Source organism: Cynocephalus volans, chromosome 9, assembly GCF_027409185.1.
Source record: "Cynocephalus volans isolate mCynVol1 chromosome 9, mCynVol1.pri, whole genome shotgun sequence".
NCBI classification, from domain to species: Eukaryota; Metazoa; Chordata; class Mammalia; order Dermoptera; family Cynocephalidae; genus Cynocephalus; species Cynocephalus volans.
The window spans coordinates 72,936,815-72,957,257 of record NC_084468.1 but is presented as its reverse complement, the minus strand read 5'-3'; the positions used below and the strand labels follow the sequence as shown (position 1 = coordinate 72,957,257).

The 20,443-nt window shown below is 33.8% G+C and overlaps 1 protein-coding gene across 9 annotated transcripts in view; it reads left to right on the top strand.

Annotated features, from left to right (window-relative positions):
- WDFY3 (WD repeat and FYVE domain containing 3) overlaps nt 1-20,443 on the top strand; it is a 273,216-nt gene that overhangs the window by 179,934 nt on the left and 72,839 nt on the right. For 8 of the 9 annotated variants that reach the window (XM_063108855.1, XM_063108859.1, XM_063108857.1 and 5 more), the window contains 10 exons: nt 380-532; nt 3,788-3,861; nt 3,949-4,110; nt 6,218-6,312; nt 9,265-9,385; nt 9,605-9,822; nt 13,413-13,648; nt 14,825-14,959; nt 15,830-16,009; nt 17,337-17,570. In XM_063108855.1, the coding sequence (XP_062964925.1) occupies nt 380-532; nt 3,788-3,861; nt 3,949-4,110; nt 6,218-6,312; nt 9,265-9,385; nt 9,605-9,822; nt 13,413-13,648; nt 14,825-14,959; nt 15,830-16,009; nt 17,337-17,570 (1,608 nt within the window). The remainder of the gene's footprint in view (nt 1-379; nt 533-3,787; nt 3,862-3,948; nt 4,111-6,217; nt 6,313-9,264; nt 9,386-9,604; nt 9,823-13,412; nt 13,649-14,824; nt 14,960-15,829; nt 16,010-17,336; nt 17,571-20,443) is intronic. The other variant, XM_063108854.1, reaches the window with a different exon arrangement.

Here is a 20,443-nt window from a genome sequence, read left to right as displayed (position 1 = left end):
CTCTGGTGTGCATGTATATGTGTGTGTGTGTATGTGTGTGTGTGTGTAATGCATTTGACATTCCTTAGTGACTGGGATACATTCTGAGAAATCCTTAGGTGATTTTGTCGTTGTGTGAACATGATAGGGTGTATTTACACAAACCTAGATGGTATAGCTTACACCTGAGCTACATGGTACAGTAAGTAATGCATTGTGCTACTACATTGACGACGGCTACAGCAGCACTAGGAGAAAGGAATTTTTCAGCTCTGTCGTAATCTTATGGGACCACCATTGTATATGCAGTCCATTGTTGAACAAATCGTGGTTATGTGGCACATAACTGTATATACACATGATGATTTATCAACAGGCATTTGGCATTGCTTTCTTTTAGTTGCTGGCAATGTTGCTTAAGAAGAAACGTTCCCTTCTTAACAGCCACATCCTCCATCTGACTTTTTCCTTGGTGGGAACTGTTGATAGTGGACATGAGACCTCCATTATTCCAAATTCAACTGCTTTCCAGGACCTTCTTTGTGATTTTGAAGTATGTATATAAACAATTGCAGGTGACATCATGAATGAATCCGTTTTTTACTCAGTATAATGATAAAACTATTTTATCTTGAAGATGTGTTTAAAGTTCTATAATTTTATGATGTTCATGTTAATATTATTAGTAAAATATATAATGTAGCGTAATGGCAGGGTTACTTTTTACAAATATTATAAAAGGGAAGTGGTGCAATGCATGTGCCTAGCTAGCTAGTTTGCTGACGTCACTGACATTATGAGAGGCAAACATGTTTTCATCAAACAATTCTGATAGAAACTTTTCCTCAATAAATAGGAATCTAGACCTGTAATTTTGGTTAATAGAAGCTACAGAGTAAAATATCATTTATTTTGCTGAAATAACAAGATTTTCACTTTTACTGCCTTATTACCCATAGCAGCTCCCACCCTGTCCTGTTAAGTCACCAGTTAGTCTCTCATATCCTTTCTCCATTTAACTTGTTCACAGCACTTTGCATATTTGTTACTGTAAACCCAAATTATATGATATGTATCATATCCCTGTAAAACTGTAAGATCTATAGCTTTATGAGTACAGAGATCTCATGTCTGTCTTCTTTGTCTTTGTGTCTCTACCATTGACAATGGTGCCTAGCACTTAATGTTTGCTAACAGATGTTTAGACCCTAACTCTTCTTCTTCCTAACTGTTGTAAGCTCTATTTTGTCAACTATTAAATCCCTAACAAACAGACTGTGCCCCAAGTGCTTTATGGAAACTATATTTTCAAAAGCTTATTATCAGCCTCCTTCTAAATAAATATCCATAGCCTGTACTCAGTTCTCAGTATCCACAGCTGTCAGTATCATTTGATATAGTCTGTCTTCCTTTTCTTTGCAAGTCCTACTTTCTTTGCTAACTTTCAGGCATCCCTATCCTAGTTCTTATGTCTTTCTCACTACTTTCTCTTATTTCTTTCCGGCTATGAAGTTTTCATTATTTTATATAAAGTTGTCCATCTTCATGTCTTTATACTTTCCTGTATTTGTTGTTTTCTTTTCTTTTAGACTCTCACTTAGTCCCATAGCTTCATCTCTATGGAGCTGACTCTCAAACCTAAATCTGTAACCTTGACATTTGAATTCCAGACTTACTTCTGACTTCTTGCTCAACATTTCCATTTTTATGTCTCAGCAACACCTAAACTGAACTTAACATCCCTCCCCAAATTAGTTCTTCCTTCTAACTTCTCTGTTTCTGTTAATAGCACCACCATTCCCCCAGTCACCAAGGCTCAATATCGAAAAAACAGCTTCCTTCTTCCTCCCTGTGTATAAACAGTTCATATTAAGTCATGTAGATTCTACTTTCACATTTCACGTAGTCTGACTTTGCTGTTTCTACTGCTACATCCCAATTCAAGCCCTAATCAAGTCTCCTCTTACCTACTAGGATAACTATCACTTCTTTCCCCCTTTCCCCAGACTATCTTACATACTTTTGTGACCTCATTCTTTCTGCAGTATAATCATATCATCTATGTAAGAACTTCCAGTGATTCCCCCCTTTCCTAAACAATAAAGTACGCATTTTTCAGCCTGATATTCAAAGTTCCAATACCCAAATTTCTCATTCTTTTAGAAAGCATTTATTGAGGATGTTTGAGCCAAGCACTATATTAGATGCTAAGGATGTGAAAATAAAAGATAGGATCCATGCTTCAAGCATTTAGCCCATTAGAAGAAAAAGACAAAGAAACAGGCAGTTAAAAACTTGTGAAAGCACAGAGATAGAGATTGCAGAAAAGATTATGGGAGTAATAAGGAGACCTGCCTAACCCAGCATAACCTTGTTTTAGGTAGCTGATACATTTAAGTCATAGATTATCTTTAGTTTCAGATTCCTGATTAAAATCTAATGTGCAAATGTCAGAAATTTAGTTGCTTGACAAACTGTGGCTTCATTTTTTAGTACCTGCTCACTTGGCTTCATATCGCATCTCTAATCACCCCGAACCACAAGTAGTCTATAAATACCTAATTTACCCCATTTTTAGAATAGCCTTTTGACAAATATAAGTAAAATAATTGTATAAGCGTACAAACTTTTTATTTAGTGATTGCTCTAGAGTTTATAATATGCATCTATAACAATTCAGTTGGTCTTTGAAGAATATTATACCACTTTACCTATAATGTAAAAATCTTGGAATTGATACTTCCATTTCTCCCACTCCTCCTCTGTGCTATTGTTGTCACGCATTTACTTCTATGTGTTTTTAAGCCCTACAATAGTTTGTATTATTTTTGCTTTAAATAATCAATTGTTTTTTAAAGACTAAAATTCTTTTTTTATATTCGCCCACATACATGGTATTTACAGCATTCTTTATTCCTTGTGTGAATCAAATTTCCATTTTGTATAATTCTGCTTGAAGAAAATTTTTAACATTTCTTGTAGTGCAGGTCTGCTGGTGATGAATTCTCCCATCTGAAAAAGTCTTCTAATTTTCTTTCTTTTTTGAAGGATATTTTTGCATGGAATAGAACTCTAGGTGGTGTTTTGTATTCTTTTTATACTTTAAAGATTTCAGTCACTCTGTTTTCCTCTTTATGTTTCTTTTGCTTGGGGCTCGTTGGTCTGTGTGTTTGTCATTTTCATCAAATTTGAAATTTTTTAGCCATAAATTTCTTCAACTATTTTTCCTACACCCCTTTCCTTCCTTTTCTGGACACCAGTTACACATAGTTTAGATTGCTTGATATTGTCTCAGTAAGCCACTATTGCATTCTCTGATCATTTCTTTTCAGTATTTTTTCTTATGCTTCATTTTGAATAGTTTCTATTGTTATGTCTTCAGGTTTACAAAATTGTTTTTCTGCAGTGTCTAATCTGCTATTATTTCCAACCAATATATTTTTCATTTTAGATATTTTATTCTTCATCTCTGTAAGTTTGTTTTATGATTTTGGTTGTCTTCCATTTTTCTCCTCATCATGTTCATGTTTTTGTTATATTCTTTAGCATATGGAGCGTATTTATAGTAGCTTTTTAAAAGAGTAATACTTCCATTTATCTCTGTCATTTTTTGGCCTATATTATAGTGATTGATTTTTCTTCTATATACAAGCAGTTTTATAGGACTTTACAAAATAAAAATTAATACAGTGGTTATATTCAATTAATTATATAAGTAAAATAAGTTCCATGTGTTGTATTTGTGTTTGTTGGGTTGGCATTTGGGATATTTTTTACTCTTACATATACAATTCTACTTTTATTACAGGTCTGGCTCCATGCACCATATGAACTTCACCTTTCCTTATTTGAACACTTTATTGAACTGCTCACAGAGTCCAGGTATTAGTTAATACCCATGTTGATAATTAGTTGTTCAGTTATAGAAAAGGTGATAGTACAGTATGTAAAATCTTCTTTCTCTTTTAGTGAAGCTTCAAAGAATGCCAAATTAATGAGAGAATTCCAGTTAATCCCAAAGCTGCTGCTGACTCTTCGAGATATGTCTTTATCCCAGCCTACCATTGCTGCTATTAGTAATGTGCTGAGCTTCTTACTGCAAGGTTTTCCCAACAGCAACGATCTGCTCAGGTAGTGAAAGCTTCTGTATTTGCCTTTTTATTAACTAAAAATGCCAGTGAGGTTAAGATGAGTAAGATGAATGTGACCAGCTCCTATGCCTCTGTAACACCTGTAATGTTAATTCTATTCAAGATATTTGTAAGGCATGGAAAACATGCATGTCTCAATATCTTGCCTTTATGGAGCAAAGTCAATTGTTGACATTGTTGAATAATAGAATATTGGTAACAAAAGATGTGGGAATTAGCCCAATGAGATTGATAGACCTGGACATAAAAGTGGTCAGTATAGGAATTCTCCATCCCCAGACCTCTTCCTCAAGCCCTGTTAATTGTCAAGTGTATGTGCACATGCACACACACACATGCATACACACACACACAAAAAAAACCCATAGTGGACATGCCACCTCTTTTCTGTTTGGTTTCCATCACTCAAACCAATGATCATATTTCGTTGTTGCATAGTCATACTTTTTATATGATGGGAGTATTATTTTGCTGCTAATGGGAAGTATATTTTAAGGCATCTTTATGTGGAGTGTCTGTAGAAATGTTCTAATGTTCACATGAAAATCCCCATCTTAACTGAAAATGGAAGGAAAACAAACTACAGTTGTCTCCCCTTATCTGCAGTTTCTCCTTCCATAGTCTCAGTTACTTGAGGTCATCCATGTCCAAAAATATTAAATGAAAAATTCCAGAAAGAAACAATTCAAAAGTTTTAAATTCTTGGCCATTCTGAATAGCATGATGAAATCGAGCATTGTCCCACTCAGTCTGCCCAGGTGTGAATCATCCTTTTTTCTAGCATTTCCACATTGTATACACTCCCCACATTACTTAGTAGCCATATCAGTTATCAGATTGACTGTAGCCATATGGCAGAGATTGTGTTCAAAATTACCATTATTTTACTTCATAATGGCCCCAAAGTGAAAGAGTAGTGACGCTGGCAATTCAGATGGGCCAAAGAGAAGCCAGATGCCCTAAAGTCCTTCTCAAAAGTGAAAAGGTGAAAGTTCTTGACTTATAAGGAAAGAAAAAAATCATATACCATGGTTGCTAAGATCTATGCTAAGAACAAATCTTCCATCCATGAAATTGTGAAGAAGGAAAAAGAAATTTATGCTACTTTTCCTACTGCACCTCAAAACTGCAAAAGTTACAGCTACAGTGTGTGGTAAATGCTTAGTTAAGATGGAAAAAGCACTAAAGTTGTGGGTAGAAGACATGAACAAAAATGTTCATGCCAATTGACAGCAATTGGTTTTGATACTATCCACTAGGAGGGTTGGAACATATCTGTCTCAAATAAGGGGAGACTGTTGTACCTAATCAAAGTATTCTGCAAGTAGAGAATTGCTTAAACTGGACCTGATCACAATTTTTCATATCATCTTCTAGGAATCTCAGGTGAAATCATACCCACATATTAGATTATTCTCAGTAAACTAATCTGTAAGCGTATAGTTTGTAAATCACTCACTTTTATATTCATTCACATTGAAAACATTTTTTTAACTTGGTGGCATTGAAAACCGGAGCTTAGAATTATTTTAGAGAACTATAACTATTGTTATAAACAATGCTTATTTAGAACTTATGCTGGCATTGTAATGATCACATTGCTGAAATTATCACTACAACCTATCAAAATTTTAAATTTTTACCTGCCTTATAAATGAAAAAACAAAGGCCCAGAAAAATTAAGCTATTTGCCCCAGGTCACGTGGTTAAAAAGGATTTTTACCTTATCTATATTCCAAAACCTGAGTTCTTAACCACTAGTGTACAGTGAGTTTATACAGATAATGTTATGACATTTTAATTTGGATCATGCTGTTTGGTTTTTGAAACCATTTGAGTTAGTGCATCAAAGAAGTCATATTTCTGAAGAACTATATTTTTTGATATTTAAAAAATATTATTGTATAGAATGTTATTGAGGATGGTCCAAGAGAAAGCAAACCAAATATAATCACCTAAAGGTTTGAAAAAAATTAGTTATAAGAAATGCTATTTTTTTTGTTTCTTTTTATTTTGTTTCTGTGTTTGTTGTTTGTTTGGGGAGCAGAAAAATAGAATCTGTAACCTTTTTTCCCCTTTATTTAAAGGTTTGGCCAGTTTATTTCTTCTACTCTGCCAACATTTGCAGTTTGTGAGAAATTTGTAGTTATGGAAATAAATAATGAAGAGAAGGTTGACACTGGTGAGTTGGTTCTTGAGATTGGAAAAGACAGTAGTCAACTAATTACTATGCCCTCTGTTCTTCTGGCTCAAGTTAGACCTGAATTATGTGACCATATTATATAACTTTTCTCTTTACATTACTTTTTTTTGGTCTTTCACAGATGTATTTGTCTTACATCAAGCCTGTACAATATGCAGAAGTATAGCGTTGCCGACAGAATTTTATAGGGTGTGAATTTTACTTTAAAAATAAAATCTTTTCTATTTTTAGAGTATTCTTAGCAATGTTCTTTTAAATAGCAAACTCTTCTAGTGTAATTTGAACATTTTTTATTTGATTTTTTAAATAAATCTCTTCAGAAATATGATACTTGCTAAAGTGAATTATATCTATATTACTAATATTTTCATTTCCCTGCTAAATAGTTAGTGGTCTCTGGGGGAAAGAACATTTTAACAGAATCATCTTATGTAAGTATAAAATAAAAATAATTCATAAGTCGTGAGTTTCTAGATACATGACAGGCACTTTTTTTTTAACTTCCTTATTTAGTGCATTTTTGTCCCCTCTGTTCCCATATATTTTTCCTGTTGAATATTCTAAGACAGGAGAGTTGCTTGGAAAGCATTGAAAAGACCTTTTAGATCCCTAAAATTAAATTCCCAGAATCTTATATTTATTCAGCATTATTTACATTATTACCCCACTACATTATTCCAAAATCATATCACATAAATGATTTCCTTTAAACCCTTCTAACTCTATTCACCGAAGGTGGGAAGAAACACCGTAGTAATAAGTATCACTGCCTCGCAAGGAAGTCCTCCTCTATGTTGGTTCTCCCATGCTGAGCACAGCCTCTCCTGTGCTACCTGAGTGAGAAAAGTGTGAAATCACCATTTTCAAAGGAGAGATTGAGAGATTTGAGAAACAGACTGATGTAAGAGACCAAGTGACTTGCCGTAGATCACAGAGTGTGTTGGTGACAGATTCAGGACCAGATATAAGGCCCCTGACCAATTACCTATCTCCAACTCATTTGGAACAATGTTGATAGTTCTTTGGTGAAGCAAATTAGCAATGAATGAGAAGAATAAAGATCAAATCAATGGAATACATTTATTGAACACTTATTAAGTGCTCTCTACAACCTTATGACAACCGTATAAAGTACATTTCCTCCTAATTTTATAAGAAGAAACTATGGCTAGAAAGAGCAACTAAAAAAACTTACCTACCCAAGAACATACCACTGACTGCATTTGAACCCAGGGTAGTCCAGACCAACATTCTCAGCTTTTAACTATTACATTATTCTACCATATGCAAAGATTATTTCTAAATTCTGAATTAATTTAAGGCAAGTAAATATGAATAAGAAAGTGAAAATACTTTAAAGATCTTTGGAAATATATTACACATTTATTTCAAGTATAAAAAAGATGTGGGAAAAATATTTCTCTAGTCTCCATATTTCTTTGCTGTCCATTGAATTCAATAACAATGGTAATGTTATAAAATTTTCTTTGACATAGAGCACTGTAGTAGGGATATATAAATGAGTACATTTTTCTGTTGATCCTGCTAAATTGATTAGACCATTATTGTCATCACCATTTTATGGCCATTTGAAATAATAGAGAAAGTGAAAAGCACTTTGCTAGTCTTGTTAGTGTATGACATTTATTATTTATTTGCTAAAGCCTGAAGACTGTATTAAGTGTAATATATTCCAAAAAATTAAAACCTCAGATTTTTCTTTCAAGTAGTATACACAGTATTCAAGTTATACTCCCACCAAAATATGGCTTGAGTAATGGTGAACAGTTATAAGCTAATCAATGCAAAATAATACTAAATAGCATAAAAGGGTGATGCAGTGTAAAATAAAGCATCAGTTGAGTGGGAATAAGTTAACCTGAAAATTCCTTCTAGTGTTCCTTGCTTTATACTGTATTTGAAAATTAGGGGAGGCATAATTGACAGTGAGAAAAGTAAACATAGAAATTAAGAAGAATTTTTAATTTTTGTGTAGACTGTCACCTTATCACAGAAAAATTAGAAGGAAGTAGTACTTACAGCAATTTACGTTGTGTGGCATGCTTATAATAAGGTCTTGCAAATGACCTGTCTATGCTCTTAGAGGAGGAGGGGATCTTGAGTTCGGCTGGGTGAACTGGTAGAATACTGCATTATAATTAAAGCATTAAATTAGCATTTTAAAAGATAATTTAAAGGCAATAATAGTCCATTGCCCAAACGAGTAAAAGAATATAACCATAGTAAAATTTAACCCGAGCCTCAGTTCTAGAATAAAGGAAAGTGTACGGATTGTGAATCATTAAACCATAGCTCTTCCGTAGTAGAACTGGACCTAGACTTCTGGGCTACTGATGCCCAGTCCTGTGTGCTTCCAGTACTGCCCACTGAGAACTCTGAGCTCTGTCTTCCTTTCTTTTCAATTTTCACTTATGCGTTTCTGTGACTTGACCTCTCTTCTATGCTATTTAATTCTAACTTTCCATTATGTGTTATATGTATTGAATAAGTTTATGCTTCCTATTTTCAATTTTTAAATCTGGTAAATTTGACTGCATCCTTCAAAAAGAAATTAGAAATTAATGATTTGAGAGGTTGAGGTTCTGAAGTGGTTATTATGTTTATTGATATGGTCCTCATTTAATGGCTTTCTGCCCTGTTAGGTAGGGGAGGGGAATATCAATGTGAAAAAAAGGGCTCACAGTCTTTATTATCACTAGCTTAGAAAATTTCAAATGTAAAGAACAATTTTCAGGGTTCTAAAGATAAAGGATTTAACTGACCCTTTTTTTGGTCCACTTCTGTGGAAAACACTCTTAGAGAAAATGTTTCCTAAAAGATATATTTTTCAGTGAGATTTCAAAAAACTGGTTTGTTATTTTATCCTAGTTTACCTGCTAGGGGGATTTAATGTATTTGTTTTCATTTTAGGAAATGAAGAAGAGTTTGGAGGTCTTGTATCTGCTAATCTTATACTTTTGAGGAACAGACTTCTAGATATCTTGCTGAAACTAGTTTATACATCTAAAGAAAAGACAAGCATTAGTTTGCAGTAAGTAAAACCTTTTTAGAATTATGATACCAGTTGCTGTTACTAGTTAATTCATGTTAGGCAAAAGAAGGAATTGCCACTGACTTTAAATTGATTTTTTTAAATCCTAAAATTTATAGTACCTCGAGAACAAAACCTAGTCTTATTTTTTTTTTAATTTGAAATTCTAATTCCTGAAATTAATTTTGTCTTTTTTTAAATCTATCTGTCTTTGAATAGAGCTTGTGAAGAACTGGTCAAGACACTGGGGTTTGATTGGATTATGATGTTCATGGAAGAACACTTGCATTCCACCACAGTCACTGCAGCCATGAGGATTCTTGTTGTCCTGCTGAGTAATCAGTCTATTCTTATCAAGTTTAAAGAAGGACTTAGTGGTGGAGGATGGCTTGAACAGACAGATTCTGTCTTAACTAATAAGATTGGAACTGTATTAGGTATGGGACTTCAATAGTTAGCTGCTTTAAAATAAGCTATTCTGTTTTTTTAAATCTTATGTAAACTTATATTCTTCGTTTTATCTGATAACCATTGAGTCATGAATTTTAATTAATGATAGAATGAAAAGTTTAGAAGTTTTCAAATGTGCGTTTTTAATTGCAAATCAAACTGTAGTCAGAGATGGGATATGAAGATTTGAAATCTTAGAAAATTCTTTATGATCTTTTGTAGTATAGGCCCCTTTCTGATCTATAAGTAAATAATTAGCAAATTATCAGTAGAACTGAATAATAATAATAATAATAATAATCAATATCTATTTTGACTGCTTACTCGGTACCATTTTCTAAACATTTGCCATGTAATAACTTATTTCGTTTTCACAGTAACTCTATGAGTTGTAAATACCATCATACCTGTTTTACAGATTACAAATCCAAGGCATAGGGGTGAAGTCACTTGTCACATAGCTAGGAAGTCTCAAAATTGGGATCCGGGCCTCTCAAATCCAAAGCCCATGATTTTTGCAGTTGTGCTTTATTGCCACTCAGGGATTGAAACTGAGTCAAAGTTTCAGCCAAAGCTCCTTATTCTCTGCTCACTTATACCATAGCTATTTTCAAAATATAAGAGAAAATTTCAGTTTCCTGTGTTAGATTTATTTGAACTTATATGTGTCTGTTCGTAGTATTGATAATAATGACATTATATATTTGAAGATAATGTTTTAATTGAAAAGTATAGTAATGCAGTTCTTAAATTACTTTAAAAATACATTTGTTACTGTAACATTACATTTTAAAGTCATGTATAATTATGGTACATCTGACCTTAAGGTGCTGTATCAAGAATATCTATTTACCCTTGTCAGGTGGGCAGATTAGAGATCAGAATTTAATATGTAATTTATTTATAAAAAAAATAAAAATATCAATATCTAGGTGCTGCTTGTACTATCTCTTCAAATATGAAAAACAAATGATAGGAAAACAGAGCTTTCAACATAGTTTATTGTTATTATTTCACATGTAGAAATTATCAGAAGAAACTTTGTATGTGATAAAGAAACGATACCATTTCCATTTCACTGTGAAATGATTTTTCAAGAAAATTGTCTGCTTTAAAATACACATTTTAAATTCTCATTATCGATACTTTTGTACTCTGAAAAATAGACCACTAATTTTTGCATAGACTCTGGCGAAGAATGTAACCTACAAATGTGATTGGTACAAACAGTTTTGTAGCAGGAAATTTAATTTATTGGCCTTAATAATAGCTGCTAGAAAATAACCAATGAAACGCACAATTGAATGTGAGTTCTGTTGAATATGTGAGTTTCAAATGCTAAATGATAACACTGCTGCTTTTGAAGGCCAAAAGCAGCAATAGTAATAATACCTATAGTACATTGTGGTTTGCAAAATTCTTTCACATATATTATCTCATTTGGCCTTCATGATTCTTCATGATTTTATGGTATATAAATTATATTTTATAGGAAGCAAATTAAAACTAACAAATATAAATTAAGGGTTAATTTCTCTAATTAGGAAATTAAGACTGTTAACTACGTAAGGTTCCTGGGCCAGGCAGTAATAGTGTCTAAGAATCTGTCTTCTCATTGTTAGTCCTGTGCTTTCTCTGTCCTACCACACTTGAATAATATTAGAAAGAGGTGCTTTTACCATATCTGACCTACCTGACTTCATGCATTTGAATTTTTTCCTGCATTTATACCTGCTTGCATATTCCATATGCTGCTCTTATTCCAAAAAAAAATCTAGGTATTTAAAATTTAATTTAAATTTGATGACATTTATTTTCCCCTGAATGTCTGTCTGACACAGACATACGCTGTGTGTATACAGTTATATATGAGTATATCATCTTATTTGATTCTATTTCTCCTTGATCTGATGATCAACATAATGTTTGACTTTTTTATGCATACTTAGTTTTTGTCAGATTTTTCTTTATAAAAATACCTTCCATGTAGGTGTAACTTGAATATAAACTAATGCTTAATTGCTAATAGTATATTAAATATTACTTAAGGTTAATTATAGGAGAAAAATAGTGTGAAACTTCAGAAAGGAAAATGAGAATGCTAATTTTTTTTTTCAGGACCTGCAGTTTAATGAAAATTTGTTTTCCTAATGTATAAAATACCATTTTGTGTCTTTTTCTTAAAGTCGACTTTTTTTTAATGTCGTAATTTCATTTAGGTTTTATTATAAGCAAAACTCAACCCAATGTCCTAATTTAGCCAGTCTTTCAAAAAATGTGGCAATGTCATTAACAAGGGCAAGGGAGACAGCATAATTTTACAGGCTCTGAAAAAAAGAGACATCGGGCCCCAAATCCTAGTGCCACCACTCATTAACTTTGTGACTTTGAACAAATCATGTATTTTCTGTTATAAAAATGATAATAGCAATTCCTAGTTTACATGTTCATTGTGATTGAGAAATGATATAATATATGAATGAGCTTGGCAAACTGCTGTATAACTTCTTGTTAATTAGAAGAACATACTTTAGAAGATTAATTCACATCACACTGATCAACTGATTAGGATAAAGACATTTAAAATTTATGTCTAGGATAAAAGTAACTTAGACATAAATTTTTCTTTTATTATGTTAAAGAGTAGTAGCAAGTATGTACTTACTTCATCCTAGAAAAAAAGTTGAAAAAAAAGTGAATATTCATTTGAAATATAAATTGCTTTAGAGTAGAAATTAATCCTTCATCTATTCGTTGCTATTCACAAAAACTTTCCACTGAAAATTTGGCCAACATTCACTTTGTGCTGAGCACTGTACTACTAGGTTTGGAGTGGCAAAGAACCAAATATTTGGGTTGTATCCTGCAATTGGATATATAACAGAGGAAACAGGATTGGTCAAAACACTGATGCTGTAAGCCATATTAATAAGCAGTGACCATCTCCTGAAAAAGGTGGGTTTTTAGAAAAGACTGTGTGTTCGGATCAGCCTGTAGATAGTTACAGTCACCGTGGGCTTGGATTTGGCCACTGCCTGGCACCTTTCCAACAGATTACAGATGATGTTGTAAGGACAAATTTAGTCTTGTCTCTAAATTTGTAGATAATTTAAGGTTAGCTAGTTTATTGTGATTTTCAGGGCAAATGAACTATATTAACTATATTATAACAAGTATATTTTTAAATTACATTTTTGTAGCATCCCAAATTTTGCCTATATTTTGAATTTTACTTTCTTGTATTTCGGGAAATACAAACAGGAATGGCAGAGCTCTTCTGTTAGTGAGTAGAACTTATGTCATCTTAAGAATCATTTTCAAACTCTTGTATCTGATTGTCTCGGCCATGCTACAAAATCTGTGTCCTAATAGATAGGCTTGCTAAAGTCAAACAGATGGTAAGGTAAAACTTTTGACTGAAAAATTAATTCAACAATAGAGTACTTAATTGCCTGTATTAATATTGAATGTTCTGGATAGAAATGGTACACATACTGAATTACTCCCTTTTTTGTTAATGCAGCATTGTTATCAGTTGTTAATTTTGTGCTTACTGTTGTATTTCCTCTTCTCGTAGGGTTCAATGTGGGCAGGAGTGCCGGTGGGAGATCAACAGTCAGGGAGATTAACCGGGATGCTTGCCATTTTCCTGGTTTTCCAGTTCTTCAGTCATTCCTTCCTAAGCACACTAATGTCCCTGCCCTCTATTTTCTCCTCATGGCATTGTTTCTGCAGCAGCCAGTTAGTGAGCTGCCTGAGAACCTGCAGGTCAGTGTGCCTGTCATCAGCAGCCGATGTAAGCAGGGTTGCCAGGTAGGAATTATCTAGTAAGGTGTAAGTGTAATTATGTATACCAAAAATCAACCGAGGGCAATCACTTAATCACAGTAAAATCAACTATCACTTCTATCACTCTTCTCTCATTTAAGGTTTGATTTGGGATAGAAAAATCTGAAAATACAATAGAAAATTTTACCAAAAAGAAGTCTTTTTGTCCCTGTTTGGCCTTTTTCTTTATATGATTATATATTCATAAAGGCTTTAGATGATATTTTAATGGTGATGTAAAGAATTCTTTTGAGTTATGTGGTTTTATCTAGAAATACAATTTCATATCCATAGACTTAAAAATGAAAGGGGTGGTTTGTATACCATAAATTAATTGGGCGAGTGTGAAAGGATTCTCAGTTCAGGTTCTGATTAGAAGAGTATTTTAACTTCTTAATGATAGATAACATCCACATTAGGAAAACAGTAAGGCTTTACTTCTAATTGAAGACTATTAGGGATGTCTATATATAGCTTATGTTTTGGCACTACAAAAACTTAGGAATTTAGCTTTTAAACTCAACTATGCTGCCATCCTAATGTCAAAGTGCTATTTGAATCAGTTTGAGTAGTTGACAAAACCTTTTGAATAAAAACACTGAGCCTGTGCCCTTACCTTAAATCAAGATACAGATTTATACATAGCAGAATTTGATTGACTGTGATTTTTCAAAAGACACGACACCATAGTCATAAAGTATTATATAAAACTGCTGTGACTAAATCTCAAATTGATTTTTATTTTGGCACATCTTATCTGTTAGTAATCTAAAATTGAATTAGAACATTTCTGAGAATGAGAAAGAAGTGAGTTCAGCATCCTTTTTTAAAAAGATACTTAAAATCATCCATTCTATAATTTCACCTCTTGGCTAATTAACAGTATTTTATTTTTGTTTTCTTTAGGAAAATGTAGAAAGCAATGTTTTCACATAAGTACCTAAGACAGGATGCAGGATGATACATAGTATTTAATTTTTCTTTATAACTATAAAAATGAGTTTTAAAATTTAAGATGGATGGATACTCTCTATCTCTTTATCGTTCACTTTTTTAAAAAAAACATTAATTTTAAAGAGATTTTAGAATATTAAAATTTACAAGGATCTCTACTGAAAAAAATTAATAGTAGCTAATCTTTAATCACTTTCACCTCTGCAGTTTGATTTGGATTCCATTTGGACATTTATCTTTGGAGTTCCTGCCTCCAGTGGCACTGTGGTCTCTTCTATTCATAATGTGTGTACAGAAGCTGCTTTTTTATTATTGGGAATGCTCCGCAGCATGCTGAATTCAGTAAGTTTATTGAGATACTGAGAACTATTGATAGTTCCTCCTACCTATGGTATTTCTTTTTAATAGAGGAATCCTTTGGTAAAATTGCTCTTTATTTACTATATAATATCTGGAACCTCAGCCTCTCTGTATTGTTATCTCTAAGAATGGACTGTGCAGTTGCTAAGACCGCAGACTTGGGAGCTCTGCCTGGGTTCTGTTCATGCTCTGCCAATGAACAGAACATTACTATTAAATGTATTAATTTAGAATGTTTTAGTATTCTTGTTGGGTGCCTATTCATAAACAAATATAAAAATCTAAATTAAAAAAAGCTACCCTTTGGGCAGGTATCAAAAGATGTACACTGTTCAAATATAGGGGTTTTTTTGTTATTTTTTTATCATCATCATTGTTATTGTTGTATTACGTAATGCTTAAGAATATTGTTCCTGCCATTGTACATATGACAGTGTAAGGCTCGGAAAGGTGAAGTAACTTCCCCATCTTTTATCTTAACTCCTAACTCTCTGGCATGATGCACAATGGGTCAACATTGATGGTTATACGGCCACTGTTGGTACTGGCAATACTCATGTTAATAATGATGCATAATCAGAACAACTGGCTCCAGTTAGCTGAGCTGGGAGTACTCCAGTGAATAGACAAACATACTGTCAGTTTCTAGGGAAATTTATTTTTGTTTGAACTAATTTCTAAATTTGTTTACATGTGTGTACACAAGTGTGTTTGCTCAGGTGTATGGTTTTTAGAGTACTGAACCATCAATATACCCAGTCTTTAAAAAGTAGTGAATAATGGATTTTTAAAGTAATTTTTAGCAGTGTTGGTTTCTCTAACATACTGTTTCTTCTCCTGCCCCTGTGACAGCCTTGGCAATCAGAAGAAGAGGGATCTTGGCTCCGAGAATATCCTGTGACCCTGATGCAGTTCTTTCGATACTTATATCACAATGTTCCTGATCTTGCCTCCATGTGGATGAGCCCTGATTTCCTATGTGCATTAGCAGCAACGGTCTTCCCTTTCAATATTCGCCCTTACTCAGAGATGGTAGGAAAGGGGGAGGAAAATGTCAAAACTGGAATTAGTCTGTTGCAATGGTTAGCAAAATTTTTTTTGCTAATCTTTTAAGCTTCTAACCAAGTTACAGTTTCATGACTTTATTTACCACCTCTTACGTCATCATCTACTGTCCCTAGCTCCCCACACTTTCCTTCTGCTTTTCTGTAAAATAACAGTAAACCCTGCTTCCTTTTTTCACTTGCATATTCCTGTAAGTCCTTTGTTAGTAATTTCCCTCTCTAAGTAGTTGCTGATCCATTTCTTATTTTATATGATGATAGCTATGTGGATATAAGTTCTTTTCAGGTAGCAGAACTCTGGTGAGACTAAATTTATTTGTTTTATTTCAGAAATTAGGCATTTGCTGGACTTAACATTTACAAATGAATTATAAGATTGATTGTCTTTATGAAAAATAAAGTATATGTTGGTCCTTTCTTCTGCTCAACTTTTCTTGTTTCATTCAACTTCTATTTTTCATATTTTGTACTAATTTAATAGAAAATTTTAGACTATCATCATATATGGTATAGATATTTCTTTTGTCCTTTAAAACAGGCTCAAAAGACAGTTATTCTTCCACAGTACTTCAGAATTTCCTGATGATGTTTTCTCTTATTTCCACCACGTACTCTAGGGCCTGGGGAAAATTATCTTTTTTTATACTGATTTTTCTCCATGTATAAAGGTGAAATACTCATTCTAAAATTGGGGGGATTTTAGGAAAAGACAAATATAACAGAACCTTAACACCCTGGCTTGTTTATAATTTTAGAATCTTCATTTTTGCTGAAACCCTCAGTAGAATCTCAATATCTTTTCCTTGTCAACATGCGTCTTCCTTACGAGGCTCAAAATTGGCACTAATTTTGTTGTTGTTTTGTGTATTTATTTGGGACTTCTTAACTTGCAAAAAATGGACCCTCTCTTAGGTGCTGCCATTATGCCAGATTTTTATCTGAAATTTTGTGACATTTGACTTCTCAGTAGGTAGATATAAAATATGCAGATTAGTCATCCTCATTTTATTATTTTATTTATTTGAAGTGCTGTTATTCACAGTAGACACATAATAATACTCAACATAAAGCAGATATATTATCAGTGGTCAGTGAGAAAAGCATATGTTGAGTAACCATGACATATGGTGCCAGATTGAAAGCAAGAGTGGAATAATGTGCTGAATAGCTTAATAGAAGGTAAATACTGAAGGAAAATACTGTTGCTACTACAATTTTATCTTTAGGAAGCACAGAAGTAAAAATGTAAAATAAAATTAACGTGATTAGCATATCTTTCCACTTGCTTCTACTAGGTGACTGATCTTGATGATGAAGTTGGATCTCCAGCAGAAGAATTTAAAGCCTTTGCAGCAGACACAGGGATGAACAGGAGCCAATCAGAGTACTGCAATGTGGGCACCAAGACGTATCTGACAAATCACCCAGCTAAAAAGTTTGTTTTTGACTTCATGCGGGTCTTGATAATAGACAACCTCTGTCTTACTCCTGCCAGCAAACAGACTCCACTAGTTGATCTTTTGTTGGAGGTAAAGACAAAGAAATACATTTACATCTCATTTGCATTGATTTTGCAATTAAGATGTTAAAAGCCAAGCGAGTTCTATGCCCAGGACCTTCCAGATTTCTAATTCTTCTGGGTTACATATAGGCAGAACATATCATGGTGGTTTTTTTGGTTTTTTGGGGGGTTTTTTTGTCTTTTGTGACCGGTAAGGGGATCGCAACCCTTGGTGTGGTGTCACCCACACCGCTCTCAGCCAGTGAGCACACCGGCCATTCCTATATAGGATCGGAACCTCAGCGGGAGCGCTGCTGCGCTCCCAAGCGCTGCACTCTCCCGAGTGTGCCACGGGGCCGGCCCCGTATCATGGTTTTTAATTCCCCACATGTGCTCTAGACTCTCTCAGTTTGTTTCTCATCTTTCCATTTTATCAAGTGTTTCCCGAATGCAATCCCTTGTCACCCTTTCTCCAGGAGTTGGCAAACTTTTTCACACAGGGCCAGATATTTAATATTTTAGGCTTTGTGGGCTGTACAGTATTTGTCACAATTATTAACTATATCATTGCAGCTGGAAGGTAACTATAGACAATGCATAAAGGAGCATGGCTGTATTCCAATAAAACTTTATCTACAAAAACACACACAGGCTGGATGTGGCCCACAGGCCAGTGTGCCATTCCCTTCCCTGGACATTTACCATGCCCACTCACATTGTCTTCTCACTTCATAACTCCCTACTTCAGTCTTTCTTGCCATAACTGCCAGGTATTATTGTTGTAGTATCCACATAGCTTAAGAAATGATGTATTTTTGCACACAGCGAGTGCTCAATATGCACTTGTTGAATTTTTCCCAAGGCAGCAAACTTCTAGGTTTCTTGCCCATTTTCCTGATAAGTGATGTCAGCTGCTGCATCAGAAAATGAGAGTTGCCATAAGCCTTAACTGGCCTCACTGCTGGTTCTTGGAATTAGCCATCCCTGAAACCATTGATAAATGTTCACCTAGAAAAATCTCAAGAGGAAATAAAAAAATCACAGAAAGGGCTAAATTATTTGTCTATACATCAGGGTTCTTTGGTCAATTTTATATAAATAGGATCAAATAGTACATGCCAGGGGCTCTGAAAATAACACGTTTCATGAAAGATTCAATCTGTGCAGAGACTGCTTTTCTCTCTGAGGAACTTCCTACATGCTCTCAGCAGTTTGACAACTGAACTTTTTCTGCTCCCTCTAGTGGCTAATACAGTTAACTTTTTAATTGCAACCTTAAAACCACAGAGCATGTTTACCTTGTTCATGAGAAAATATCTCAGGTCAATTACAAGAAATCACTACTGTAATTTAGTTACCAGTCAGGCTAAGCATTTTAACCAGGACCACAATGTTTATTATTGGCAGGAAAATAATCAGTTTCATCAATAATCTATATGGTGGAATTAAAAAGCATTCCTGGTAGAGCTTGTCCCCTTTGGAAACTTTAAAAAGCTCTATGAAGAAAGATGGCCAGTGTCTTAGTGTATAGGGCAAAAATTTGAAGCATTCTATTAAAATGTCAGAAATAACAGAATAAAGTTTAGAAGAAACGTGTGCAAGAAAGCATACCTGAGCAAAGAAAGAAAGTACATATATGCAAAAGATATGGGATGAGTGGATATATCCAGTGATAGCATTTTCAAGCTTGTAGGAACCCTAATAGCTAACTAATTAACGATGAATAAATTATATAGTTGTCTTTTTTGATAGGGAGAGTTGGTATAACTAGGATTAACCTTGAGGTAACATTCTCATTGTTGAGGGCACTAATTTTCCCTACAGCAGAATTGTGCCTGATTGCACTAGGGATTTGGGGAAGGTAGGATTCAGGGAAAAGCAGGGAATGTCAGGTTTGAAGCTCCCAGAATTATAAACTCTTTAAAGTTGGAGACCAACTTCCAAGTGTCCTTTCGTATCTCACGACAATTAGCACAGTGCCTTAGTGTACTGTATAAGTATTTTTGAACCATTTAATTATTAACGACATCCCTGGCAATTCCCAAAGAGGAAGATATGGTACTACCTAATAAAAGGGATGGAAATTTGCTTTAAAATTTAACTTACTACTTTGAGAAACTTTAAATGTACTAATACAGAATACATATACAAAAATATTTATATTAATGAAAATATTATTTATTACTCTGTCTTCCTAAAGTGTAAAAAAATTAATTACTATTCAGTTAATTTGAATATTATGATTGCGAGATCTTTATTTCTAAAGAGATTCATAAAGAGTATTATATATTTACCATTTACCCACATGAAGGAAGGGGCTTGAACCAACTAATTTTCAGTCTGGTAAGCATGCACCAGGCCATCTTTAGTCTTACAGGTGTTAACATTTCATCATAAGAGTATCTACTTACTTGATTATAGTCACAAAGGAACATGTGAAGTTATCTTTATTAGCAGTCTATAAATATAAAAGATTCCCATTTGCACAGATTGGCTTGAGGATTACACTGAGACCAAGTACAAGGGAGGCAGTGTGATGTAATGGAAAGAGCATGGGTTTTGGAGTTAGAAATACCTTAGTTTGAATTCTGGCCCTGTTGTTCATTATGTAAGCATTTTAATCTCCCTAACCTAAATTCATTTTCAAGGAAATGATATCATTGACTGTCTCCCATGCAGGATTGTTGTGAGGGTTAAATATATGTACATCACCCAGCAAAAAGTATTCTTAGGAATTAAATGTGTGCTAGTTGTAGCCATGTGACCTTGGCCAAGTTCAATTCTCTTCCCCCTCTACAATTTACCCATCTGTAAAATGATGTAAAAATGGAACCTGTCTCTCAGAATTATTGTGAGGATTAAATAAGATAGTACATTTAATGCTTATAACCCAGTGCCTTG